Source organism: Urocitellus parryii, chromosome 7 (assembly GCF_045843805.1).
Source record: "Urocitellus parryii isolate mUroPar1 chromosome 7, mUroPar1.hap1, whole genome shotgun sequence".
Lineage (NCBI taxonomy): Eukaryota > Metazoa > Chordata > Mammalia > Rodentia > Sciuridae > Urocitellus > Urocitellus parryii.
Window position 1 is genome coordinate 47,452,476 of NC_135537.1, and position 24,419 is coordinate 47,476,894.

At 35.1% G+C, this 24,419-nt stretch overlaps 1 protein-coding gene across 4 annotated transcripts in view; it reads right to left on the bottom strand.

Annotated features, from left to right (window-relative positions):
* The window catches only part of Wwp1 (WW domain containing E3 ubiquitin protein ligase 1), a 104,205-nt gene that overhangs the window by 70,306 nt on the left and 9,480 nt on the right, over positions 1 to 24,419 (bottom strand). For 3 of the 4 annotated variants that reach the window (XM_026381689.2, XM_026381756.2, XM_026381564.2), the window contains exons 2-3: positions 15,329 to 15,424; positions 718 to 808 (exon numbers count right to left, since the gene is read on the bottom strand). In XM_026381689.2, the coding sequence (XP_026237474.1) occupies positions 718 to 787 (70 nt within the window). In that variant the 5' untranslated portion in view covers positions 788 to 808; positions 15,329 to 15,424. The remainder of the gene's footprint in view (positions 1 to 717; positions 809 to 15,328; positions 15,425 to 24,419) is intronic. The other variant, XM_026381626.2, reaches the window with a different exon arrangement.

Sequence of the window (24,419 nt, forward strand, 5' to 3'; positions counted from 1 at the left end):
TTTCCATGCTAACTGATTTCCCTTCCCTCCTTCCTTCCTCTGTACTGGGTATTGAACCCAGGACCTAGGATATGCTAAGCAAGCACTTTATCACTAAGATACACCCCCAGCCCACTGTTCTTATTCTTATTTGTTATTTGCAATCAGATGTGGGTTATGAACAGAAATAAGAATAAAAATATTTATGCTCACAATAAAAATAAATTAGGATTTTAAAAATAAGTTAGTTCAGGGAAGTACACCTCAGTTTCCAAACAGTAAAGTACCACACTGCAATAGCAGAGGGGCCTTTATCATGACATGATTTGATTCTTCAAAAAAAGAAAAAAAGAAAAAGAAATACAGACATTACTGTTCATCTAATAAAAAGAGCAACAACTTGGGAGTCCTAAGGTCTTAGTTGGTTTTACTAAGGTACTTAATTCCTCTGATTCACAAATTTCCTCACTGATTAGTCAGAAGGTTAATATGTATGACACAAGATACTGCGAAGTCAGTAAGGCTGTGGATTTTATAAGGTAGTTTTAATTTTTAATAAAATGAGGAAAAGGTGAAGAGAAAAGTAAAGTAAAGCACTAAAACTTGGTACTATTTAATATAGGTCCAAGTTTGGTATTTTCCAAGAGTATCAATTATGGAATAAATTTGCTGAACTGAATATTTGAAAAAAGTTTCATCAGAGAATCACCATATTAAATTATTAGAAAAATTACTTACCAGTTACCTGTAACTGTAACCTTCCACTATGGTTATTACTAGTATCAGACCTTGGTGAAGCAGTGGCCATGTCCCAAAATTCAGCTTCAATCTATTAAAAAAAAAAAAAGATAATTTACTCACATTTTAGATAAAAAAAATTCTAATTTTCATAATGATTAAAACTGTTCATTTGAGGGCTGGGGTTGTGGCCTTGTATGTGTGAGGCACTGGGTTCGATCCTCAGCACCACAAAAAATAAAATAAAATAAAGGTATTGTACGCAGCTACAACTAAAAAAAATTTTTTAAATGTTAAAAAAAAAAAAAAAAAAAACTGTTCATTTGAGCTGGGTGTGGTGGTACACACCTGTAATCCCAGCAGCTCAGGAGGCTGACACAGGAGGATCATGAGTTCAAAGCCAGCCTCAGCAATTTATGGAGGCCCTAAGCAATTCAATGAGACCTTGTCTCTAAATAAAATACAAAATAGGGCTGGGAAAGTGGCTCAGTGGTCCAATGTCCCTGAGTTTAATCCCTAGTAAACCCCCTCCAAAATGTTCATTTGAGACATTATTCACAGAATTAGAAAAAACAACTCTGAAATCATTTGGAAAAATAAGAGAACCAGAATAGCCAAAGCAGTATTAAGCAAGAAAAGTGAAGCAGGAGACATCATAATACCTGATCTCAAATTATATTACGAAGCTATGGTAACAAAAACAGCGTAGTGTTGGGATCAAAACAGATATGAAGACCAATGGAACAGAGTAGAAGACACAGAGACAAACCACATACTTACAGCTATCTAACACCTGATGAAAGTGCCCAAATTATATTTTGGAGAAAAGACAGCTTTTTAAATAAAAGATTCAGGGACAACTTGATATCAAGAACATAGAAATTAAATGAGACTAGATCCCTATCTCTCACCCTGCACATTAAGTGAAATGGATCAAAAACTTATGAATTAGACAAGAAACCTTGCAACTGCTAGAAGAAAACATAAGGTCAACACTTCATCATACAGGTACAGGTACCAACTTCCTCAAGCAAAATCCCTAAAGTTCAAAAAATAAAACCAAGAATCAAGAAATTAAAAAGCTTCTGCACAGCAAAAGAAACAAGAGTATGAAGAGCTAGAGTATGAGAGAAAATCTTTGCCAGTTACAACTCCAAAAGGGGATAAGTATCCAGAATATATAAAGAACTAAAAAAATTTAACAGCATAAAATAAAAAAAAACAATCAATAAATGACCAAAAGACTAAACAGAAACTTCTCAAAAGAAGAAACACAACTGGCCAACAAATATATGAAAAAATGTTCAGCATATCTAGCAATCAGAAAAATGTAAATCAAAACAACACTAAGATTTCATCTTACTCCAGTCAGAATGGCAATGATCAAGAATATAAATAATAATAAATGCTGGCAAGAATGTGGGGAAAAGGTACACTTGTACAACGCTGGTGGGACTGTAGCCTAGTACAACCACTTTGGAAAGTAGTATGGAAATTCCTAATAAACTAGAAATGGAACCACCATATGACCCACTATCCCACTCCTCAGTATTTTCCCAGAAGAACTAAAATCAGCACATTATAGCAATACAGGCACTTCAATGTGTAGCAGCACAGGTCACAACAGCTAAATTACGGAATCACCCAGATGCCTTTCAATAGATGAATGGATTAAGAAATTGTGGTATATATACACAATGAAATTCTACTGAGTCATAAAGAAAAATGAAAGTATGGCATTTGCTGGTAAACAGATGGAAATGGAGAACATCATGCTAAGTGAAATAAGCCAGACTCACAAACTCAAAAGTCTAATGTTTTCTCTCATTATGTGGAAACTAGAGTAAAATAAAGGAAAACGAGAAAGGATAGGATATTATAAAGTATTAGGATTTAGATGTAGTATCACCAAAAATCCAATTGTGAGACAATGCAAGAAGGCTTGGAGGAGAAATGATTGATTGGGCTATAGCTTTAACCTAATCAGTCACTTAATTCCTGGTGGGATTAATTGAGCACTAACTGGAAGCAGGTAGGCTATGGCTGGAGGAAGTGGCTCACTGGGGACATGACTACAGGGTATATATTTTGTATCTGAAGACTGAAGTCCCTGCTTCCTGATCATCATGTGAGCCACCTCCCTCTGCTACACTCTTCTGCCATAATGCCCTGCCTCACCTCTAGCTCCAAGGAATGGAACCAGCTGTCTGTGAACTAAGACCTCTGAAACCATGAGCTCTCAAATAAACTCTTCCTCCTCTACAGTTGTTCTGGTTGGGTCTTTTGATCACAGCAGCAAAAAAGCGAATTAAAACATAAAGATATAGGGAAGATCTGTATTGTAGAAGAAGGAGATCAATAGGCAGAGAAGAAGAATGGGAGAGGGAAGGCAAAGTGGAATGAATTCTTTAAAAAAAATCATGTTAAGTACATATATTACCACTGTTTATATATTCACCTTTATGTATAAATTTTAAAAAATCAATCAAATATAAATAAATAGACAAGCCAAAAGAAGTCTTGCAGAGTAAAGGAAGGAGAACAGGGAGAGGGAGAACAGGAGAGAAAAGGGAGAAAGGAAAGGGAAAGAGAAAAGAGAGATGTACGTATGATTCTGTCCGAGGAATCCAACTACTATGTATAGAACTATAGGCTCTAAAACAAACCAAAAACTGTTCATTTAAAAGAACTAAAAACCACATTTCTTTACAATCCATAATATGTTGACAAATTCACACTTGTGCTCCATTTAAAACTGAGACTTAAGTCATTCAAAATGTTATAAAAGAACATGAACAATAATCATACCTGAAGGAAGAAAAGTGGAGGAAGAAAAAAATTATATTACTAAGAATCCAGGGTCATATGCTGATTAATAAATAAAATAAATATATAAATGAATGAATTAACAAATTTATTATAATACAAATTTATGTATTATCTGAACTATATATTGCCCTTTATTCTTTAGCACTTCAGTGTGTACTTCTAAGAACGAAAGAATTCTTGGGGCTGGGGTTGTGGCTCAGCGGCAGATCGCTCACCTAGTGTGTACGAGACCCTGGGTTCGATCCTCAGCACCACATAAAAATAAGTAAATAAATAAAATAAAGGTATTGTGTCCAACTACAAATAAAAAATAAATATTAAAAAAAAGAATGAAAGAATTCTCTTAAATAATCACAGTAAAATGACCAAATTTAGAAAATTTAGCAAGTACATTACTGTTATCTAATTGACAGTCCATATTCTAATTTAATTAATCATCTCAACAACATTCTTTACCAAAATGTCATCTCTAGCCCAGATTTATATACAGTATTAATTAGGTCTCCAGTAAATCTTGCATGCTTCTTTTTACAGATACTGTTTTCCAAGTTTGGCTCTACATTTCCCACCCCAATTTTCTTTCTTTCTTTCCTTCTTTCTTTCTTTTTTTCTCTCTCTCTCTCTCTCTCTCTCTCTCTCTCTCTCTCTCTCTCTCTCTCTCTCTCTCTCTCTCTCTCTCTCTCTCTCTCTCTCTCTCTCTCTCTTTGCTTTTGCATAGGAATTGAACTTGAACACAGGTGTGCTTAACCACTAAGACATATCCCCAGTCCTTTTTAGTGTTTATTTTGAAGCAGAGTCTCATAAGTTGCTTACAGCTTCACTAAGTTGTTGAGGCTGGCTTTGAACTTGGAAAACTCCTGGCCTCAGCCTCCAAAATTGCTAGAATTATAGGTATGTACCACCACGCCTGCCCCTAATTTTTATTTTTTAAATAAAATTCAAAACAGGAGCTACATCAATATTTTTCTAGATAACAAATATCTCAAGGTTCAACTTGTATCTGCCTTTAACCTACTAAAGATAAAGTGGAACATTCTGAGAAAGATTGAGAAATATTAACGAATGTTAACATTTGGTTTTCCTTCTATTTGTAGTTTTTTCTATGCTCCATTTAGATTCTACCACCCATTTCAGGGACCCAATAGGTTAAAATTATTAAATTCATTTTACTCATTTATAGTTGGATATATTATATGTTTGATGTGTGGGGAGGGTATGTAGGGTGAGTGTTTGTATGTGCCTGTGTACCCAAGCGCTTATACATAAGAAAAACAGTTGCTTATGATATGATTAACTCATTGCAGTTACCTATATTCACAGGTTCTGAGACCTCATTTAGCCAATATCCTAATTCTGCAAATGAGAAAAAAGACTTAAGAATTTATCCACTGGGCTAGGGTTCAATTCCTAGTACCAGCAAAAAATAGAAAAATAAAAAAATAAATTAGTGGGACCCCGTGGCCCACGCCTGTAATCTCAAAGGCTAGGGAGGCTGAGGTAAGAGGATCACAAGTTCAAAGCCAGACTCTGCAACTTAGTGAGACCCTGTCTCAAAATAAATAATAAAATAGGCTGGGGAATATAGCTCAGTGGTTAAGTGGTTAAGTGCCCCTTGGTTCAATCCTGGTACCAAAAACCAAAAGAAAACAAAAATTATGTCTACCTCAAGGTAATCAGCTGTTATATTCATGAAAAAAATCAATAAAAATACAAAACTTAAATAATCAATGAACAATGAAGAAAATAAAAGGAAATTGAAGGTTTTAATTTCTAGCAGTCTAAACCACTAGATGTGTTCTCAAGAAGTAAGGAAACTTATGTTCTCAAGACGTAAGGAAAATCATCAAGTGTACCACCCTATATAATAATAGACTTGACACACAAAAAATAAAGTGAGTTGAAAGAGTAAGGAATGGGGAACTGGAAGCAAAAAATACATACATACATAACAGTGTTGTCCTGGATATGCATGCTGAGAGTAGCACTGGCATCAGGAGACAAAAGAACTATGCATGCTGCAAGGTAAGGAAGCTGAGATTTGCTCATTAAGGAAATGTATCAAAACACACATTTAAACCATTGGGATTATCCAAGATGAAAAACAACCAAATCTGAGCCTATAATTTAAAAAACCTAATTTATAAGAAAATGTATCACTATGACTGAGACTTAAACAAAATACAATAGTTTTTGACCTCTAAAGCCTTTAAATATTACAATTATACAAATTTTTAGAAACTAATTTAGCAATAAAAGATGAAAGAAAATATGGACAAGCAAGAAAAGACTATAAAAATGATATTTTACTTCTCTCGGCCTTAGCACTAACTTCTTGGAAACCTCCGTGCCATGAGAGCCAAGTGGAGGAAGAAGTAAATGCACGGGGTGAAGCGCAAAAGAAAGATGAGGCAGAGATCCAAATAAACTAGCTTGTGCACAGTGGAGGCCAAAGGAGTGGAGATAAGGAATGCCAGAGGCCAGGGACATTGGTACAAGTTGTTGGAGTGCCTGCCACTGTCCAAATTTTGTGGATTTAAGAACTTACTTCACCACCCTGTCACCAAGACCACCAATGAGAGAAGACCCACCTTGCTCTTAACATCCCCCGTTGGTCCTTTATCTGGACTTTTGGCATTCTAGACTAATTCGTTTTTTAATTGTGGTCCGTGTAACTCATGTACAATAAATTATCCCTTCTGTTTGGTGGTGGTGGTGGGGGGGGGGGCGGGGAATGGCATTGTACCGCTAAGCAAAATAAGCCAATCTCAAAGAACCAAAGTCCATCTATCATGTTTTCTCTGATCAACGGATGCTAATTCACAATGCAGGCGGGGCAGGCATAGGGAAGAATAGAGGTACTTTGGATTAGACAGAGGGGAGTGAAGGGAGGAAAGGGGGAATGGTGGTGGGAATGACAGCAAAATGAATCAGACAGTATTACCCTATGTACATATATGATTAAACGACCTGTAACACTACATCATGTACAACTAGAAGAATGAGAAGTTACACTTCACTTATGTATGATGTGTCAAAATGCATTCTGTCGTATATAACTAATTAGAACAAATTTTTTAAAAATCGCATTGGACATTTGAAAAATAAAAATTGAATTTATTTAAACAGACTTTTTATTTTGGAACAGTTTCTGATTTGTAGAAAACCCAATTCCCCTTCAATTTTTGTGTTTGTTTTTATTTTTATTTTTTTAAAGACACATAAAACTTACTTATCTTCCCTCCCTGCTCCTCCCCTATTTTAGCTTTATATTTTTGGAAATGGGGATCAAACCTAGGCCTCCTGCTAGGCAGGCACTCTACCACTGAGCTATGTCCCCAGTCCTATTTTAACATCTTACATTAGTATGTTACATTTTTCATAATAAATGAACCTATATCAATATATTATTATTGGGGCTGGGGTTGTGGCTCAGTGGTAGAGCACTTACCTAGCATGTGTGAGGCCCTGGGTTCGATCCTCAGCACCACATAAAAATAAATAAAGGTATTGTGTCCAACTACAACTAAAAAATAAATATTTAAAATATATATATATTATTACTGAAGTTCAGTTTATTCGGATTTCCTTGTTTTTACCTAATGTCCTTTTTCTATTCTAGGATCTCATCAAGAACACTACATAATATTTAGTTATTGTTTCCTTAGGTTCCTCCTGGTTATGACAAGTTTGTCAGGACTTGACCTTGCTTTGTGTGTGTGTTGTTGTTGTTGTTGTTATTGTTGTGTTTTGTTTTGGTTTTATGCTAGGTCTTGAACTGAGAGGCCTGCACATGCTAAACAATCACTGTATCACTGAGCTACACTGCCAGCACACTTTCCTTGTTTTTTATGGTCTTGAGTACCTTCAGATATTCCTCTATTAGGATTCGCCTGATGCTTCTCTCACTGTTAACCTGAGGTTGCTGGTTTGCAACTATATTAAGGAACATGCTATGAACATGATTTTGATTTGACTACTGATGCCAACCTTGATCATCTGGCTAAGGTCCTGGTTCAGCAGAGTCCACCACTGTCAAGTGACTTTTTTCTTCCTTTCCACACTGCTTGCTTTGGAAGAATAAAGGTGAGTGCAGTTGTGTTCCACTTCCTTAAGGCCAGATTTTATGCACAAATTATTTAAGCAGTCAGAATTTTTTAAATTAGAGAAGTAAGATGACTGAAAGGTTTAAAATTAGAATTAAGAGAGAATCAAACAAATGTAAATCTAAAAATATAATTTAGAAATAGCACTGAAATAAACACATAGAAAATACCAAAGAGAGGCTAAATGACATGAAAGATAAAATAAAATCTTACCTATATCCCAACTCATAATCCCAGAAAATTATGAAAGAGGAGAGTTCATTTTAGGAGAAAATTACTTACTTTTCAAAAGCAATGAAAGATATTTAACCACAATTCCAAGAAACACAGTATTTTATTAATAAGAGGCAAGATAAACATAAGGAAAGTCACAATAGGTCACACTGCCAAGAAAACTGCAGAATATCAATAGTAGAGAGCATGTGAAAGCTGCCAGAGCAAAAAAGAGATTACAGACAATAAAAGTAAGGAAAATAATATTAGTATTTTCAACTGCAACAATGAAAACATAGAAGGTCGAACATACATCTGCAAAGGACTGAGAGAATTAACAATTATATAACCGCCAAAACTTTCTTTGGGGAACATGGAGGGCATTAAAACATTGCTAGGTAAATCAAGAGTAGTTATCAACAGCAGATTTACTTCAAGAAAGTCTAAAGGATGTGCTTCATGAAATTACCATAGAATGATGACCTCTGAGGTACAAGGATGGATGAGCAAAGAAATTGCCAAGCACACAAGAAAACTAAATATTGTTGGAATACAACAAAAATTACATCTTATTATTAAATGTGGGTGGGCAGGACATAATGAGGATAGGAGCTCATGTTGTAAATCTTCATTCAACAGGGGCACTGTGATCTGGTTGAACTTTAGACTGCATAGCATTCCTGGCACGGTGAATCACAAGAAATAAGAGGGTATAATTTCTAAACTACAGAGGTGGGAATAGAATAAAGGAAACAATCCACAGAAGGCTAGGAAGGAAAGGGTAGCAGGGAATATAAAAAACCAAGACCATCAGCACAAAGTAAGAGTCCAAATATAAAAACAATCATTAATTAATGTCTACAGACAAGTCTGAAAGATAAGAAACACCTACAAATAAAGATATGGTAGAGTGAAAACAAAAATAAGGAAAAGAACACACCAGGTAAATACAAACAAACAAAGTCTGGAATTAGTTACAATGGCAACAAAACAGTATTATTAATGAGAACAAGGAAAAGGATATAATTCAGTATTATCTCTAAACTTGTATACTTTAAAATAAAATATCATCTAAGCATCTCTCTCCCAATTCTCTCTCTTTTCAACAAGAAAAGAATAAAAAAGAATGACTATCTCCCTAATAGACCTCCAGTTGGTGGTAGCACTGGTGGAAAAGCATAGGTCCCAAACCAGTCAGATGAAGTGATAAAACATCAGATGATGTTTCAACTGTTTCAACCACTGGCACAATAATGAAAACAGACATTTATTGGGCATCTCTAATTGACCTCTGCAACCTACTTACTGCTCCACAGGCTCTTTGGAAATCCAATATCAACCATAGTCACTTTTCCAAACTGACACCTTTTTCTATAGAATCTGACTTGTGATGATATGACAGAAAATTCCATTAAGGGATTCTTTAGAGGATTAAATATCAGTACATTTACCACATGAACCCAGCAACTGAGAGACATTGAAAGGCTTTGAATATGCTAAGTTTGAGGATCTGGATTCCATGCTTAGTGTCCTGAGTCTCAATGAAGGGGTAGAATGTAACAAAGTAAGTCTATGCTGCTAATCATGCATGGGATAAAGATAGAAATAATTGGGTTTGGGGCCAAGATAGAGCCTATCCTGCCATAAGTAGCTTTGAGGATTATCCATCCTCCTGTAAGTGGTGATAATTTTGAAGGCAAATGTCATGATCATTATGGAGACTATAATGTAGAGATTTCTACGATAACTGAGATAGTAAAAACTATGATACAGCCTATGAAAGGGGTGTACTCTAGGAGAAAGAATAATCAAAGAGGAAGCACCAACAATTAGGATGATATGACAGCAGAGACATTTGGCTGTGGAACTCCAAAGTTGATTACTCTCAGGAAGATTATAGATGTGATGATAGAGGTCTCTCCAGAACATCCAAACTGAATTTGAAGCTTCAGAGTACTCTAAGAAAGGTGACTTCTGCTGGCACCTCCTAGTCCAGGTTGAGCAAATTCTTTTGATGGGCAAAGCCTGCTGACTTGGGTGCAGAAGTAGTGGTAGAAGAGCAGCTATAGAAGGAACAGTAGAAATTGCAGTATCAGATAGGTAAACCAAAATTAGAATGCTGGCCTTAGGAGAAACATCCAAACTGACCAAGTGAAGAAAACCAAAACAAAATGGTTAAGAACAGGAAGTGAGTCATCTCAGATAGGAATTCAAGTCACTTTTGTCAGAAATCAGACCAGGATGCATGAAGGACAGAGTAAGCGAGAAATATCTGGAAAAATGAAACAGAAAGACAAAAGACTGTCACTCTCCAACTTCTAAACCTCTGAAACTAGCTTCTCTACCAACAGGCGTACATGAAGCAAAGTGCTAATCCTGCTTGATTTCAGCACTAAGGTAGAGCAAAGCAATCTCCTTCAAGGGGGAAAGTAGCCCCAGCTAAACCGGAATCATCTAATAAAAATAAAATAAAGCAAACAAGGGTGAGTATCCCAAAAGGGAAAGTGAGAACTTTAGTGTGGTCAGGAGATGGAGGGAATAAAGGCCAATGGAAGAAGTCTGAAAGGACAGAGGGCAAAAAAAGATCAAGACTCCAGCTCCGTACCCAAGTCATAGAAACCTGAAAATAATCCAGCCCTCAAGTTTAGTATTAGAAATATACTGCTCCCTCAATTGATGGTGAAAGGGAAGATTGACCAAATTGACTTTATATCCTGTGCTTTATCAAATCTCTAACCATTCAAGGCAAAAGTCACCATCTATTGTGGGTAACCCTTGACTATAAGAACTATAGGAAGAAAATTGACAAATTTAACCATCGTATAGAAGATTTCACAACATCTCAATTAATCATAGTTCAATAGTGCCCCAAAAAACTAATAATGAATAAATAGGATTTATTGACATAGGAGAATCTCATACCCAATTATTAGAAAATAAACATTCTTCTTAAGAACTACCCCCCAAAATTTACCCATAGAGCAACAATGGAAATCTCAACTAAATTTCAAATACCATATGGGACCATAATACAATTAGGTTAAAATCAATAACAAAAGACATCTTAAATAGGCAAATAGAATTCTAAAGCCCTTCTAATGTTTCAGGGCTCAGGAGAATTATTTTAAAAATTCAAAGAACTAAATAATAACAAAAAAAAAGTATAAAACTTTGTAGAATATGGGAAAAGTTACACTTGGAGAAAAGTCTGTATACTAGGCTGGGTGTGGTGGCACAAGCCTATAATCCCAGCCACTCAGGGAGGCTGAGGCAGGAAGATCACAAGTTCAAGTCCAGCCTTGGCAACTTAGAAAGACCCCATCTCAAAAGAAAAATAAAAAAGGGCTGGGAAGTAGTTTATTGATAGAGTACCCCTGGGCCTAAACTCCAGTACAAAACAACAACAAAAGACTTTTATTAGGAAAATAAAGGTTGAAAATTGATGAGAAAGATAAAAAGAATGGCAGAATAAACTCAATAAAAGAAGATTAGAGAGAAAAAACTAATGAAGTACAAAAAAGATTACAAAAAGTGTCAAGAAAGTAAGAAGCTAATTCTTAGAAAACACTAAGATAAATAAATAATCAGCAAGACTGCTGAGGAGAAAAAAAAAAATGAAACAAAAGAAGCTCCAAAACAGACCAATGAATGAAAGGGCATACCCATGCAACAGATGTAGTAACACAACTCACAAGAAAGAAGGAAAATTAAATGTTCTGGAGTTAGTGATACGAAAAATGCAGGATGGTCTAATAATGTAAACATGAAAGGCAACCTAATGATGTGAATATGGAAGAAATTATAGTAGTAAACTACTGTTTACTGTTTACTACTATGTTCTTTCAGCATAAAAGGATTTCTCCCTCCCTCCTTCCTTCCTTCCTTCCTTCCTCCCTCCCTCCTTCCCTATTTCTCTTCCCTCCCTCCCTCCCTCCCTCTCTTTCTTTGTGCTGGGGATTCAACCCAGAGCCTTGTGCATGTGACGCAATCACTCTACCAACTGAGCTATACCCCCAGCCCCATAGAAGGATTTCTTAAACAAGCCAGGAGCACTAATGTACATCTCTAATCCCAACAATTTGAGAGGCTGGGGAAGTGACAAGTTGGTACCAGTCTCAGTAATTTACCAAGATCGTGCTCAAAATAAAAAGAACTGGGGACAAAGCTCAGTGGCAGAACACCCAAGTTCAATCCCCAGTACTAGGAAAAAAAAAAAAAAAACTTAAGAAGGATTTTATAAATAAGAGACAAAACTTATTAATTAAGAAAAAAAGTGAATAAATGAATATTTTGACTACCTGCAAATCGAGAACTTGTTTATCATAAGACATCATAAGGAAAAAATTTTTAAATAAAAATAACAAAATGACCAGACACAAAAAAACTAGTGATATTTGCAAAATTAAAAAAACTAAAGATTAGTATCTGAACTATGTAAAAATGCCTACAAAGAATAAGAAAAAGACAATACATTGGGCAAATGGGCAACAACCTTAACTAGAATTTTACCAACAAGGAAACTTATAAGATCAGCAAATATATGAAAAGATGCAGTTGTAACTGCCATCAGAGAAACAGAACTTCAGACCACACGATTTCATTTTTTAAAAATGTTTTAGTTGTTGCTGAACCTTTATTTTATTCATTTATTATTATGTGGTGCTGAGAATTCAACCCAGGGCCTCACAAATGCTAGACAAGCATTCTACCACTGAGCCACAACCCCAAACCCCACAAGATTTCATTTTAAAACCTATTAGAAGTAAAAATCAGGAATGTTGCTAGTATCAAATAATGGCAAAAACTATGGAATAGTGGTAGCTCTAATACATTTCTGGTAAGTGTTTAAATTGTTAAAACTGCATAGAAAACAATATAATATTTTCATGTAAAGTTGCACATTCAAGTACCCTTCCAGAAGCAATTCTGGTTTTTAAAACATATGATATTTTTGCAGTTAAGTTCCAAGCATTCTTTATAATAACAAACAATGGCAAACTACTCAAATATCCATTGGTAGAAAAATGGTTAAATAAATTAGGTTAACTCACAATAGAGCATTACACAACAGTGAAAATGAAAGAACTATAGCTTAAGGCAACTTCATGAATGTATCTTAGGAACAATAATAAGTGGGGAAAAAAAGACAAATTGGACTTCTGAGCATTAACATCTTTCTCTCATCCAGTCCTACTTTCAAGATTTAACATTCTGTAACAAAGTCATCTTAAAGACAAAGAAGAAAGAAATTATTATAACCTCATCTTTTGCTATGAATTTCCTTTGAAAATGTACTGGTTTCATGATTGAAAAAGAAATGCACAAATGTGGGCTACTGTGGGTCCTGAGTCTCAAAAGATAACAAAACAAACACAAAATTAAATGGAACATACTGAAGAATTGCTTAAGTCCAAAGAGTCTCAAATGACAGGATGTCATTTTTCTAAGGAGTACTCTATGAATCTAATTGAAACATTTTTGTACAGAAGAAACTAATGTACTGAAATGCTTTTACATTTTTAGGACTTTTCTACATTTCTGGACTCTGGATAAAAAAATGGTATATAGCAATATTTACACAGTCCAAAAGAAGTCTCCACGATTATTTTCTAGTTATGAACATGAATTTACATATCCAGATGTTTCTTTTAATGTTTCATTGTTTTCCTTGAAATGTATAAAAATTTATAAATTATATTTTCCTCAATAAGATGATATTATTTGTACACATTTTTTAAAAGGTCTACAGAAAGAATGATTATGAAACTCAAAATAAAGAATTGGGTTTCTGGGGCTGGGGATATGGCTCAAACAGTAGCGTGCTCGCCTGGCATGCGTGCGGCCCGGGTTTGAGCCTCAGAACCACATACAAATAAAGATGTTGTGTCCGCCAAAAACTAAAGAAAAATGAATATTAAAAAATTCTCTCTCTCTCTCTTTAAAAAAAAAAAAAAAGAATTGGGTTTCTGTGTTTGCTGGTGGTACTGGGGAGTGAATCCAGGGATACTTTTTCCACTGAGCTACACCCCCATCCCTTTTTATTTTTTACTCTGAGCCACAGTCTTGTTAAATTGCCAAGGCTGGCCTTGACTTGTGATCTTCCTGCCTCAGCCTCCAGAGTAGCTGGGATTACAGATGTGTATCACCACACCCAACTCAAAACAAAGAATTTTATTTCCGGTATTAAAAAAATGAAAATAATGGGAAAAGCAAATTCAGGATAACAGTTACATTGGGAGTTAGGAAAAGACAGAATATGGGATCAGGAGACATTCACAGGTAATCCTTTAACCATGCTGGTATCAACCTAGTTTTCAGTTGGAAATGGTTGACTCACAGATTTATGTATTAATTACTGACTTCCATATGTTACATATGATCTGGCATATTCAAATTACACATTTTTAATAAGTGAATCCATGGAAGGCAAGAAGTACACAGAGGAAAATGTAAATCACTAATTCGTGTGATTTCTATAGTCTATCATAGAAGAGAAGGGTAAAATATTATTTTTCAAACAGATGGTGTTTTATTTATCTTCCAAGAAAAAGACACTTCTTCCTGGTCAGCAAATGGGGACTAAGGAAAGGGGAAGAAATTAATTCATCTGGAAGTACATTTAAAAAAAAAAAAATTAAGGAACTTCATTAATAGTTTAAACATTTTGGGTGGATGAGGGTGCTATATAATTTCAGGTAATTGCAGAAAATAAAGGAGACAGGCACTGGATTAACTATTTGAGATTAATTTTTAAAGTTTAAAACACCAAGCAGACTGGGACTTGGTGCCAACTAGGTTAAACTGTTCACTCTACTATTCTAAACTTCCTATACCCTGATACCCAGCTCCAATATACTTCTTGCTTTGTTTCATATAGACCTTTCTACATAAACCAATCATCAGACTCAAGAACACATGCCTCTGATAACCAGTAACTGCAAACTTAAACTACAAAACATGATAAGCTGGTTAAAAAATGATACCATCTTGGGCTGGGGCTGTAGCTCAGTGGCAGAGTGCTTGCCTAGCATGTGTGAGGCACTGGTTCAATCCTCAGCACCACATAAAAAATAAATTAATAAACAAAGATATTATGTATCCATACAACTAAAAAAATTTTTAAAAAATACCATCTTGTCCTAAAAACATATACAACAAATAAAATGTTCAATTTCAACATATAATTAATCCCCTTGCTTCATTTAAAAACAAAGTTGCCTGGCACCTTAGAATATACTGTTCTATATATTTTCTCTTTAATCCTAGCATTGTAATAACTCTTGTGAGCAAGGAGGTACCTTGTCCATCTTAGAGACGAGAAAATGCCTCAGAAATGTTAAAAGGTCCATGGTCATATTTTTATATCATCGTTATTACTGGTTTGGGTAGATATAATTAACTATCAACATGTACTGAGTTTGATTATTAAATACAATGTTAGTTTAAAAACACTGTTAATCACTTACAATGTATCAGGAACTGTCCTAGACACTGGGGATACAAAGATGAATAAGATGTGATTCCTTCTTTCAAAGAGCTCATAGTCTGGTGAGAAGACAACCCTGTAAACAAATATATAGTTTTCAGTGTGATAGTTACCAAATAAATGCAAAATATAAAGCAGTACACCTGGAGCACACAAGACAAAGTAGATAATCTAATATTCAGGGATCAGGAAAGGATTCACAGAAAAGATCAGAATAGTTTACCTGGTAATCTAAATAAACCAAGCATAGTACTTTAAAGTTTATCCAGAAGGTAACTTATACATACTGATGGGTCTCAATAATGAGAATTTCATTTTGAAAAAATTAATTTTGGCAACTATGAGCTCATTTTCCAGAACCACATTATTGGTAGTATGACGGAATGAACTTGGGATACAGAAAAAATCTTTGAGCAGATAGATGGTCATGGAATAGCTGAGGGTTACAAAAAGAGAAATCTAAACAGCTAAAATTTCTCATTTCAGATTTTGAGTGGATGAGGGTGCTATAAGGACAGGAAAAAGAAGAGGAGCAAATTTAGGGAGATAATATGGCAAAGTTTTCAAAACCCAACTACAGAGTAAGACTATCTGAACTTCATTTCCAGTTCTGCCACTTAAGAGATATGTGATCAAGTTCTATCTTTTCCATGGCTCATTTTCTATATCAGTAAATGGAAGAGCAAAGCCATCTACCCCATGTTATAATAAAAGATTAAATAAGATAAAACAAGTAAAATACTTAGCTCTTTGATTATGTGGCAAGAAGTAACCGCCTAATAAAGCCTAGCTATTGCTCTTATTATGGGAGGAGGTTAGAAATAAAAGTTTCATTTTGCACATGTTGTTCAAAGGAAGACTGTTCTCATCCAGGTGTCACACACAGTTTAGTCCAACAAATGTGGAACTTAAAAAGTTAGAAAACTGAAACAGGTCTACAAAGAAGAAATATTTTGAAGTTATAGTTTATGCAAGTGGTATTAAATCCATGAAAGATAAAAAAAGCGGGGCCAGGGTTGTGGCTCAGTGGTAGAACGCTTGCCTAGCATACGTGAGGCACTGGGTTCGATAATCATCACCACTTAAAAATATTTTTAACAAATAAAATAAAGGTATTTTTTTCATCTACAACTAAAAAAAAAACTTAAAAAAATAAAAAAGCTTGCTCATGGAGAAAATACTTGGACTACAAAGAGGAATAGAAGAGGGTGCCAATCAACTTATAAGCACAATATTAGTACTACTTAATATAACAAATCCATGGGGACAACAACTGGTATGATAATATGACTATCTTCCAGTTGTTCCTAGGATATGGTGATAGAGAACAGGAGCGGGGGGAAGTGAGGGGGGAAGGAAAAAAAAATACGATCAATTCAGGTTCAAGAATTTAGAAAGTGGGCGTGGCAAAAGGAAAATCAAAGTCCGAATTTTAACAAACTTTACAGCAAATTGGTTATTCGTCCAAATAAATTTAGGTTATAACCTATGCTTAAAGGATATAGCCAGTTATATCTAAATTGATGATGTCCAGTTCAACTCTTTAAAACTGCCATAGAGTTTTAGAAAAATTCATTATTATTCAACTGCACAAGAAAAAGACCTGAATGTAGAGAAACAGAATGCCCAATCAGAATGTGTATTACTTTATATGGGAGACAAAGAGCTACCAAGAGGAACTAACAAGAGGTAATATAAACCAATGCCTCCTGTGTTCAAGGCTCAGATTTTGGATATGAATCCACTCAGCCAATGCCACAACTAATAAATGCTGCTTCCTGCTGAACGCCCCAGTGCCCCATCTCTCCACAGGAGAATCCTGAAACAGGAGCAAAGTAAAACCAAAATCCAGCTAGACAAACAATTCCACATCCAGCATCTGGGGAACATGGTGTCATGGTGTTTTCTCCAAAGGGCTTGTGTAGCTTGCCTCACATCCTTGCTGGCTGCAGCCCACATGGTCTCTCTCTTAAGCTTTTTCTCTGCTAGATTCCTGCAGCTTTTTTGGCAGACTTTCCACTGTACTGGCTGGCATCTCTTAATCTCAGGGGTCTCCACCGTAGCTTTGGCTTCCTTCTCATATCTTCACCTATTGCCCTCTCAGTGACAGCCAGCAGTGACTCTGACGATACTACACTTTGCTTGGCCTCCCAGGAGTTCCTTAGAAATCTCAGTAGCAGCTTCTATGACCCACTATCTCCAGCATCCTGCATTCTTGCAGAACCAGCACCACTTGGTAGACATCAAGTTCTGCTACTATCTCAAGCACTATCCAAGGTTTCTGGGACCATGTCTGCAGCACTTTCTAAGTAACTGGATGCTAAGCATGGTGAGAAAACTTCCTAGACCCCCCAGTGCAAGCAGGTGACCCTTCAGTCTCTTCTCAAAGGAATTTTTACTTTTACACCCATGAACCTGTGACAGGTGTGGTCTTGCCAATTGCTGAGATGCCCTCAAGTCATCTTTCCTGTTGTCTCTGTGTAAGACTTTAGCATCTGTTTAGTCTTTTTAATAACCATACTTTACTTGGCTCCAGTTTTACTCCACTTTTCAGACCAAACTCCAAGTTTTTCAAATCTTTACCCTCTGCTTTCTGCTGATTTTCACAGTAAAACTGGCAAACATCGACTAGCAATGTCCATGCCACTGCCTTGAAATTTCCTGTCAGACTTCCTGAAGTTGTGTCACTACAGCACTTTACTAACCTTCTAGGATAAGTTCCAAGTCAGCCTCAGCAAATTACCAACACCCTGTCTCAAAAAATAAAAAGGGCTGCAGCTGTAGGTCAGTGGTAAAGTGCTCCTGGGTTCAATCCCAGTACAGAAAACTAAACAAACAAAAACAAATAAAAGCAAGCAAGCAAACAGGGAGAAAAAATCCTTTAACGAACTGACTTCTTAAAAAATTTAGCCAACCTTTTTTCTTACCTCTACCCTTGCAATTTGGTTGCTGCCCTCCTCCTACTTTACTGAAATTGTCTGCTCCCTTTTACATGGCTCAATACTGGCCACCTCATACCCATTATCTCCTGGACCTCTATATTTACCATGAGACAACAGTGCAATCATTCAGTAAACATGGACTGGGCTTCCATACTCTAAAGAAATATTGACCTAAACCTGTAGTTCAAAATTTTCTGGAAAATACTGGGGAATGATATTGGCCAAATTATATTCTTAAATTATGTGTACGTATGAATATGTAACAACATATCCCATCATTATATACAACTATTAGGCACCAATAAAAAACTGTGAAAAAAATATTTTCAGCAAAAAAAGAATCAAACTTCCATGTGGCAAAAAAATAAAAATATGGCTGGGGTTGTAGCTCAGTGGTAGAGCATTTGCCTGGCATGTGTGAGGCACTAGGTTACATTCTCAGCACCATATAAAAATAAACTAATTAAAGGTTCATTGACAACTAAATATAAATAGATTAAAAAACAAACTAGATATCAGTCACTTCTGATAATTTTTCTTCTACTCAGCATATACTTATTGGGAATGTTTAAGTGATTATAAGCTAAACCTATAGAAGAGGAAAAAAATTTAAACTCACTAGCAGGGAGGAATGTACAGAGAGTAAATTACAGAAGCATTCTAATCTGATTTAGTAGTCAACAGGTGAAGAGTTGTCAAGAAAACATTCTTGAGAGATGGTTATAGTGCAGATGAGCTTAGGCTATGTGGTAGCTGCATATACAAAGGAAAAGGTGTGGTAATACATACCTATAATCTCAGTTACTGGGGAGGCTAAGCCAGGAAGATTGCTAGTTTGAGGCCAGCCTGGGCAATTTAGCAAGATCCTGTCTCTAAAAGTATGATATAGCCTCAGTGATAAGGGCTTGCCTAAAGACTTACATAGCACAGAACTGAGACTTTTAATTAAAACATTATAAAGAAATCCTAGCCAAGTGTGGTGGTGCACACCTGTAATCCCAAAAACTTGGGGGCTGAGGCCCTAAGTAACTTAGTGAGACCCTGTCTCAAAATAAAAAATAAAATGGGCTGGGATGTGGCTTAGTGGTTAAGCACCCCTAGGTTAAATCCCCAGTAGAGAGAGAGAGAGAGAGATCCTATACAGGTGGACTATAAAACTATTTAACATACTCCCTGGTTCTGGTCCTGATATTTCTGAGTTCCAAGGCCATGTCCACCTTCATCAATGTGGTTTTATCTCCATAGCCCAAAACAAAGGCTCAGTGCAAAAAAGTCCAATACAAAATTAAAGAACCTAAAATGCTCACTTGAATTATTAAATAAACAAGCAAAAATATATAAACAAGAGAAAAGTTCATTACACTTAGATATATTCCAGCTCTAACTAAACATTCACAACATTGCAAAAGTATTTTGTGAATTTTCAAATTATACATTAATGAGACTTTTAAAATTTCTGTGTTTTTCACAGAAACAATGTTACAAATGGCAGTAGACTGCCAAGACCAAGTAGGTAAAACCTGCTAGACCTGTAAGTGCTTAACTTCTTGAATTTTGTAAGTAAACATATTGTTTCACTGAGATATTTCAGGGCTTCTCCACATACTTATTTGTGTGAGTATATATGCTACTTCTGAAAAATCAGAATAAAATTCCAAAACAAACTTCTGAGACTAAGAAAAAGTACCTAATGCACTTGCATAATGTCTGACCCAGAGGAAATAATAAATTATAGCTATTTTTATCCAGAATTCCTATTTAACATACTCCCTGGTTCTGGTCCTAATATTTCTGAGTTCCAAGGTTTCCAAGTTTCAAACTTCTGTGTCATCAAACAGCTTTATTTTCTTCCTGATACTAAATTCCAAGAGCACCAGGATAAATCCTCTCCACTGTACCCACCTTGCTTACCTCAAAGCCTGGCACACAGGAGATATTTAATACATATTTGAGTCAATCAAATTTCAAAAATAATTAAGTAACCCTAGGCACCAAAACCAAATGGCCTCATATTCATTTTAGATGCTTTTTTAAATGAACCACCATATACATCATTTGTTTTCCTTTAAAATTCTCCTCCAAATAAAAAGGAAGTGTAAAAATTAATATAAAAACCACTCCTCCAAGAATCACTAGTTTAGAAAACACTGTTTTAGGAAAAAAAACTTAAAAATCCACCAATAGGCTGAGTAAGTCAGGGTATCCAACCTGCTTTATGCTTTAGTTTTCTTATTAAATGAGAACTAGAGCCACAAAACATACTGAGATGTTTTAGCTTAAAATTACATCAATATGAAATATGGAGTATTTCTATGAATATAGTTTTCCATAAAAAATGTGAAATAAGACAAATCATCCATAACTATACCAATGAAAATGGTTTCATTTTTTTAACAATACCTTTATTTTATTTGTTTATATGTAATGCTGAGGCTCAAACCCAGGACCTCACACACATGTGGGGAGCGCTCTACCATTGAGCCACAATTCCAGCCCTCTCATTTTTTTTAATTTTATATGATCATTTGCCTTGAACACTTACTTTTACAAAGCTGCAATCCTTTTATTTTATAAATTATTTTATTATAGTCCTTTTATTTTCCTCTCCCTACCCTCCTTTACGTTAAAAGCTGAAAATTACAAATTTGCTGGAACCCTTGACTAACATTAAGAGATAATGTAATTTATTTACCCTTAGTTATGAAAACAAAACTTTGGCAACAATATTCTAGAAGGCCACAAGATGGTGATGTTGCTCTATTTAAAAAAAAATCAATTATAAAATTAAATACATTATGCCAACATCCCCAAAATGAAATAGCTTGACTCCATTGCATATAAAAATTGTCTGCACTTTGTTTACTAGGAAACATTAGTGAGAATGGTAAATAAATGTATTCAACTCATCAAATTTAGTAACCATTATTCCAATTTTCAACTTAAATGGCTATGGTTCTTAAAAATAAAACTAAAACACAAGACTTTGGCAGCACTACTGTCTCTCATTATCACACCATTTTTTTAAATTTTTAATATCTTTATTTTGAGTGCTGAAGATCAGAGGATCAAACCCAGTGCCTCACAGGAGCGAGGTAACCTCACAGGGGCGAGGCAAGAGCTGTACCACTGAGTTACAATCCCAGCCCAGCACACTGATTTTGGTTCTCTCCCTACTCTACTTTCCCTTCCTGTTAAACAAAAAAAAAAAAAAAAAAAAAAATTGAAATATATTTTTATGTATTATACATTGAAAAACTTCATTTTTTCTATGCTAATTTAAGGCAATGATTGCTATTTTTCTGTCTTAAAAAACTGATACTAGAGCTGGGGATGTAGTTCAGTGGTTGAATGTCTACCATATACAAGGTTCTGGGTTCAACCCCCAGTAGTGCAAAAAAAAAAAAAAGGAAAAAGAAACTGATACTAAACTTAAGTTACAAAAACAAAGAACTATTCCTAAGTAGTTTCAGTATACTGAGAATGAGGTCGTTTCTTTTCTTCATAATTTATTTCTTAATGTCTAATGAAATATTATGTTTACAATGAGAAGATACCAAAACTTCTACAGTCCATATGTGTGTGTATGTGTGTGCATGTACACTCACTAATTTTTCCCTTTGCCTTAGTGAGCAGCAGTAGAAAACAGGTTTTCCTGCTCCTGTACTACACAATGTCACTAAAGAAAATATTACTCAAATAAGACTAAGTACATAAAAACTTGAGTTCCAAACTCAAGTTAACATAAAGAGCTGTGTAATAACCAGTCATCCCCAGGTAACCATGAGAGACCCAAATCCACATTTGCTATGTCCCTTATATAAAATGGGATAGTATTTGCTAATAACCTTCATACAAACTATTTATATAAATATTAGATTACTTATAATACCCAATGCTCACTGTATTATTTACGGAACAATGGCAGGAGGTCTGTACGTGCTTAATACACAGAGTTTATTTTCAATCTGAGGTACTTGAATCCACAAATGGGGAACCACCAATTATGGAAAGCCAACTATATTTACTATATTTTATGAAGCAGCAGAAAACTGATTAGAAGACTCAGGAAAACAAAGCTCCTTAATGCCATATCCAGGTCTGCTGACAAGGCTAATATTCTATACTGTACTGGCCACAGGATATCATGACCCAAAATTTGATGCCAAAACATTTCCTGTTTCTAAATACACAAAGAATTCTAATTTGCCAACATTAAGTAACCATGGAGATTTTCTAACTCTTCATTTTCTAAATGACAATTTCCAGTTTGAGAACAGAATATTGGGGTAATGTAATACAGAGAATGGTTTTTAAGTCAGACCTATGTCCCAATTTCGACTCTACTATTTGTATATATTTAACATGATTTTCAGTTTTCTTATCTGAAAAATAAGGATACCAACACCAAACTAATGTAGTTTTATGGTGGGGAAACAGTTAACATTAACCCTAGGAAATTGGGACTCTTCCCACAACAGGAATATAGAAAGTGCCCAGGAAGTGTTAATTTCCTAGTCCCTTCTCCCATTGATATATCAACCAGAACCATACTCAATTATTCTGAACTATAGAAACACCAATATTTTTCTACCATACTTCACAACAGCGATTAAGTAAGGACCATGGTAAAGAAAGGCTCTTCATTTACATAGCCATATTACATAATAATACACAGCAACACCCACACCTGCAGTAAGGACTGGATCAAAATTATGTTAGAGTACTTGGGAGGAATGTATTACTATCACATTTTTTTGTTATAAATATACAATTTCAAATTAATTGAGAGCTACTCAAGCAAAAGACAGATAATGTTATTTTACTGAATATAAATACTATTCCTAAGAATGTTAAAGCATGCTATAAAGCATCAACTTTCATCAAATATTCTTCATTCTTAGAAAAAAACATAAGAACACATTTTCCAAAATGAAATAACCTATTAAATAACTAAAACGCTACTCCTAGATTAATGTAATCCTTCTCAGGCTTAAAATGCAGTAAAAATACAAGTGTACAACCCTTTATCTACAAAATTTCATGCAAAAAACTATAAAAGTTACTTTGTAACTCATTTGCTGGGAAAAAAGTGAATTGACCTGAACTCATACAGCACTAAAATCTAGCCAAATGTGTGGCTATTTATTGTTCTTATTTATTCATACTTAAACATTTACAGAACAAAAACAGAGACCACCCTAGATTTCACTGAGGTTTTACATAACATGGTAGTACATGGGATGCATTGTCTTTCTAAAAATTAAAACTGTGATGCCAAAATCAATGAATGACAAAGTACTACATACCACCCTAGTAAGTATTTACTGAATACTTAGTGCCAGGTTTAAATCTATGAATTATGTATTATTATTCTCACTTTACATAGGAAAACTCAGTTTACATATGATAAAACTGGGGCTTAATTCAGGTTAACTTCACCAGTATCACTCAGCCAATAAGTGAGTGCCAGAACCCAAACCTAGGTTTGTTTTACCTTAAGGCCTCAGCTTTTTATTAGACAACACTTAAAAGGAAAAACTTAAGTCACAAAGGGAGTTTTAAAACAAGTTATAGTTACCAAAATTTTTAACCTAAAAAAATGAAATTCCCAAGTATAATGTGTTCTTTCCATTCTGGATAATCACAGCTAAACATTGACAACCACAGACCAAAGATCATAGGTCAAAAAGAAATACTCTATTGTTATTTTCACCATCAAAGAATGGGCCCTGAGGGGAAGGGAGGGGGCATTGGGTTATTAATGATGGTGGGATATGATGATCATTATTATCCAAAGTACAGTTATGGGGCTGGGGATGTGGCTCAAGCGGTAGCGCGCTCGCCTGGCGTGCGTGCCGCCCGGGTTCGATCCTCAGCACCACATACCAACAAAGATGTTGTGTCTGCCAAGAACTAAAAAGTAAATATTAAAAATCTCTCTCTCTCTCTCTCTCCCCCCTCTCTCACTCACTCTTTAAAAAAAAAAAAAAACAAAGTACAGTTATGAAGATACGAATTGGTGTGACTATACTTTGTATACAACCAGAGATATGAAAAATTGTGCTCTATATTGTAATAAGAATTGAAATCCATTCCATTGTCATTCATAAATAAATAAATAAACAAACA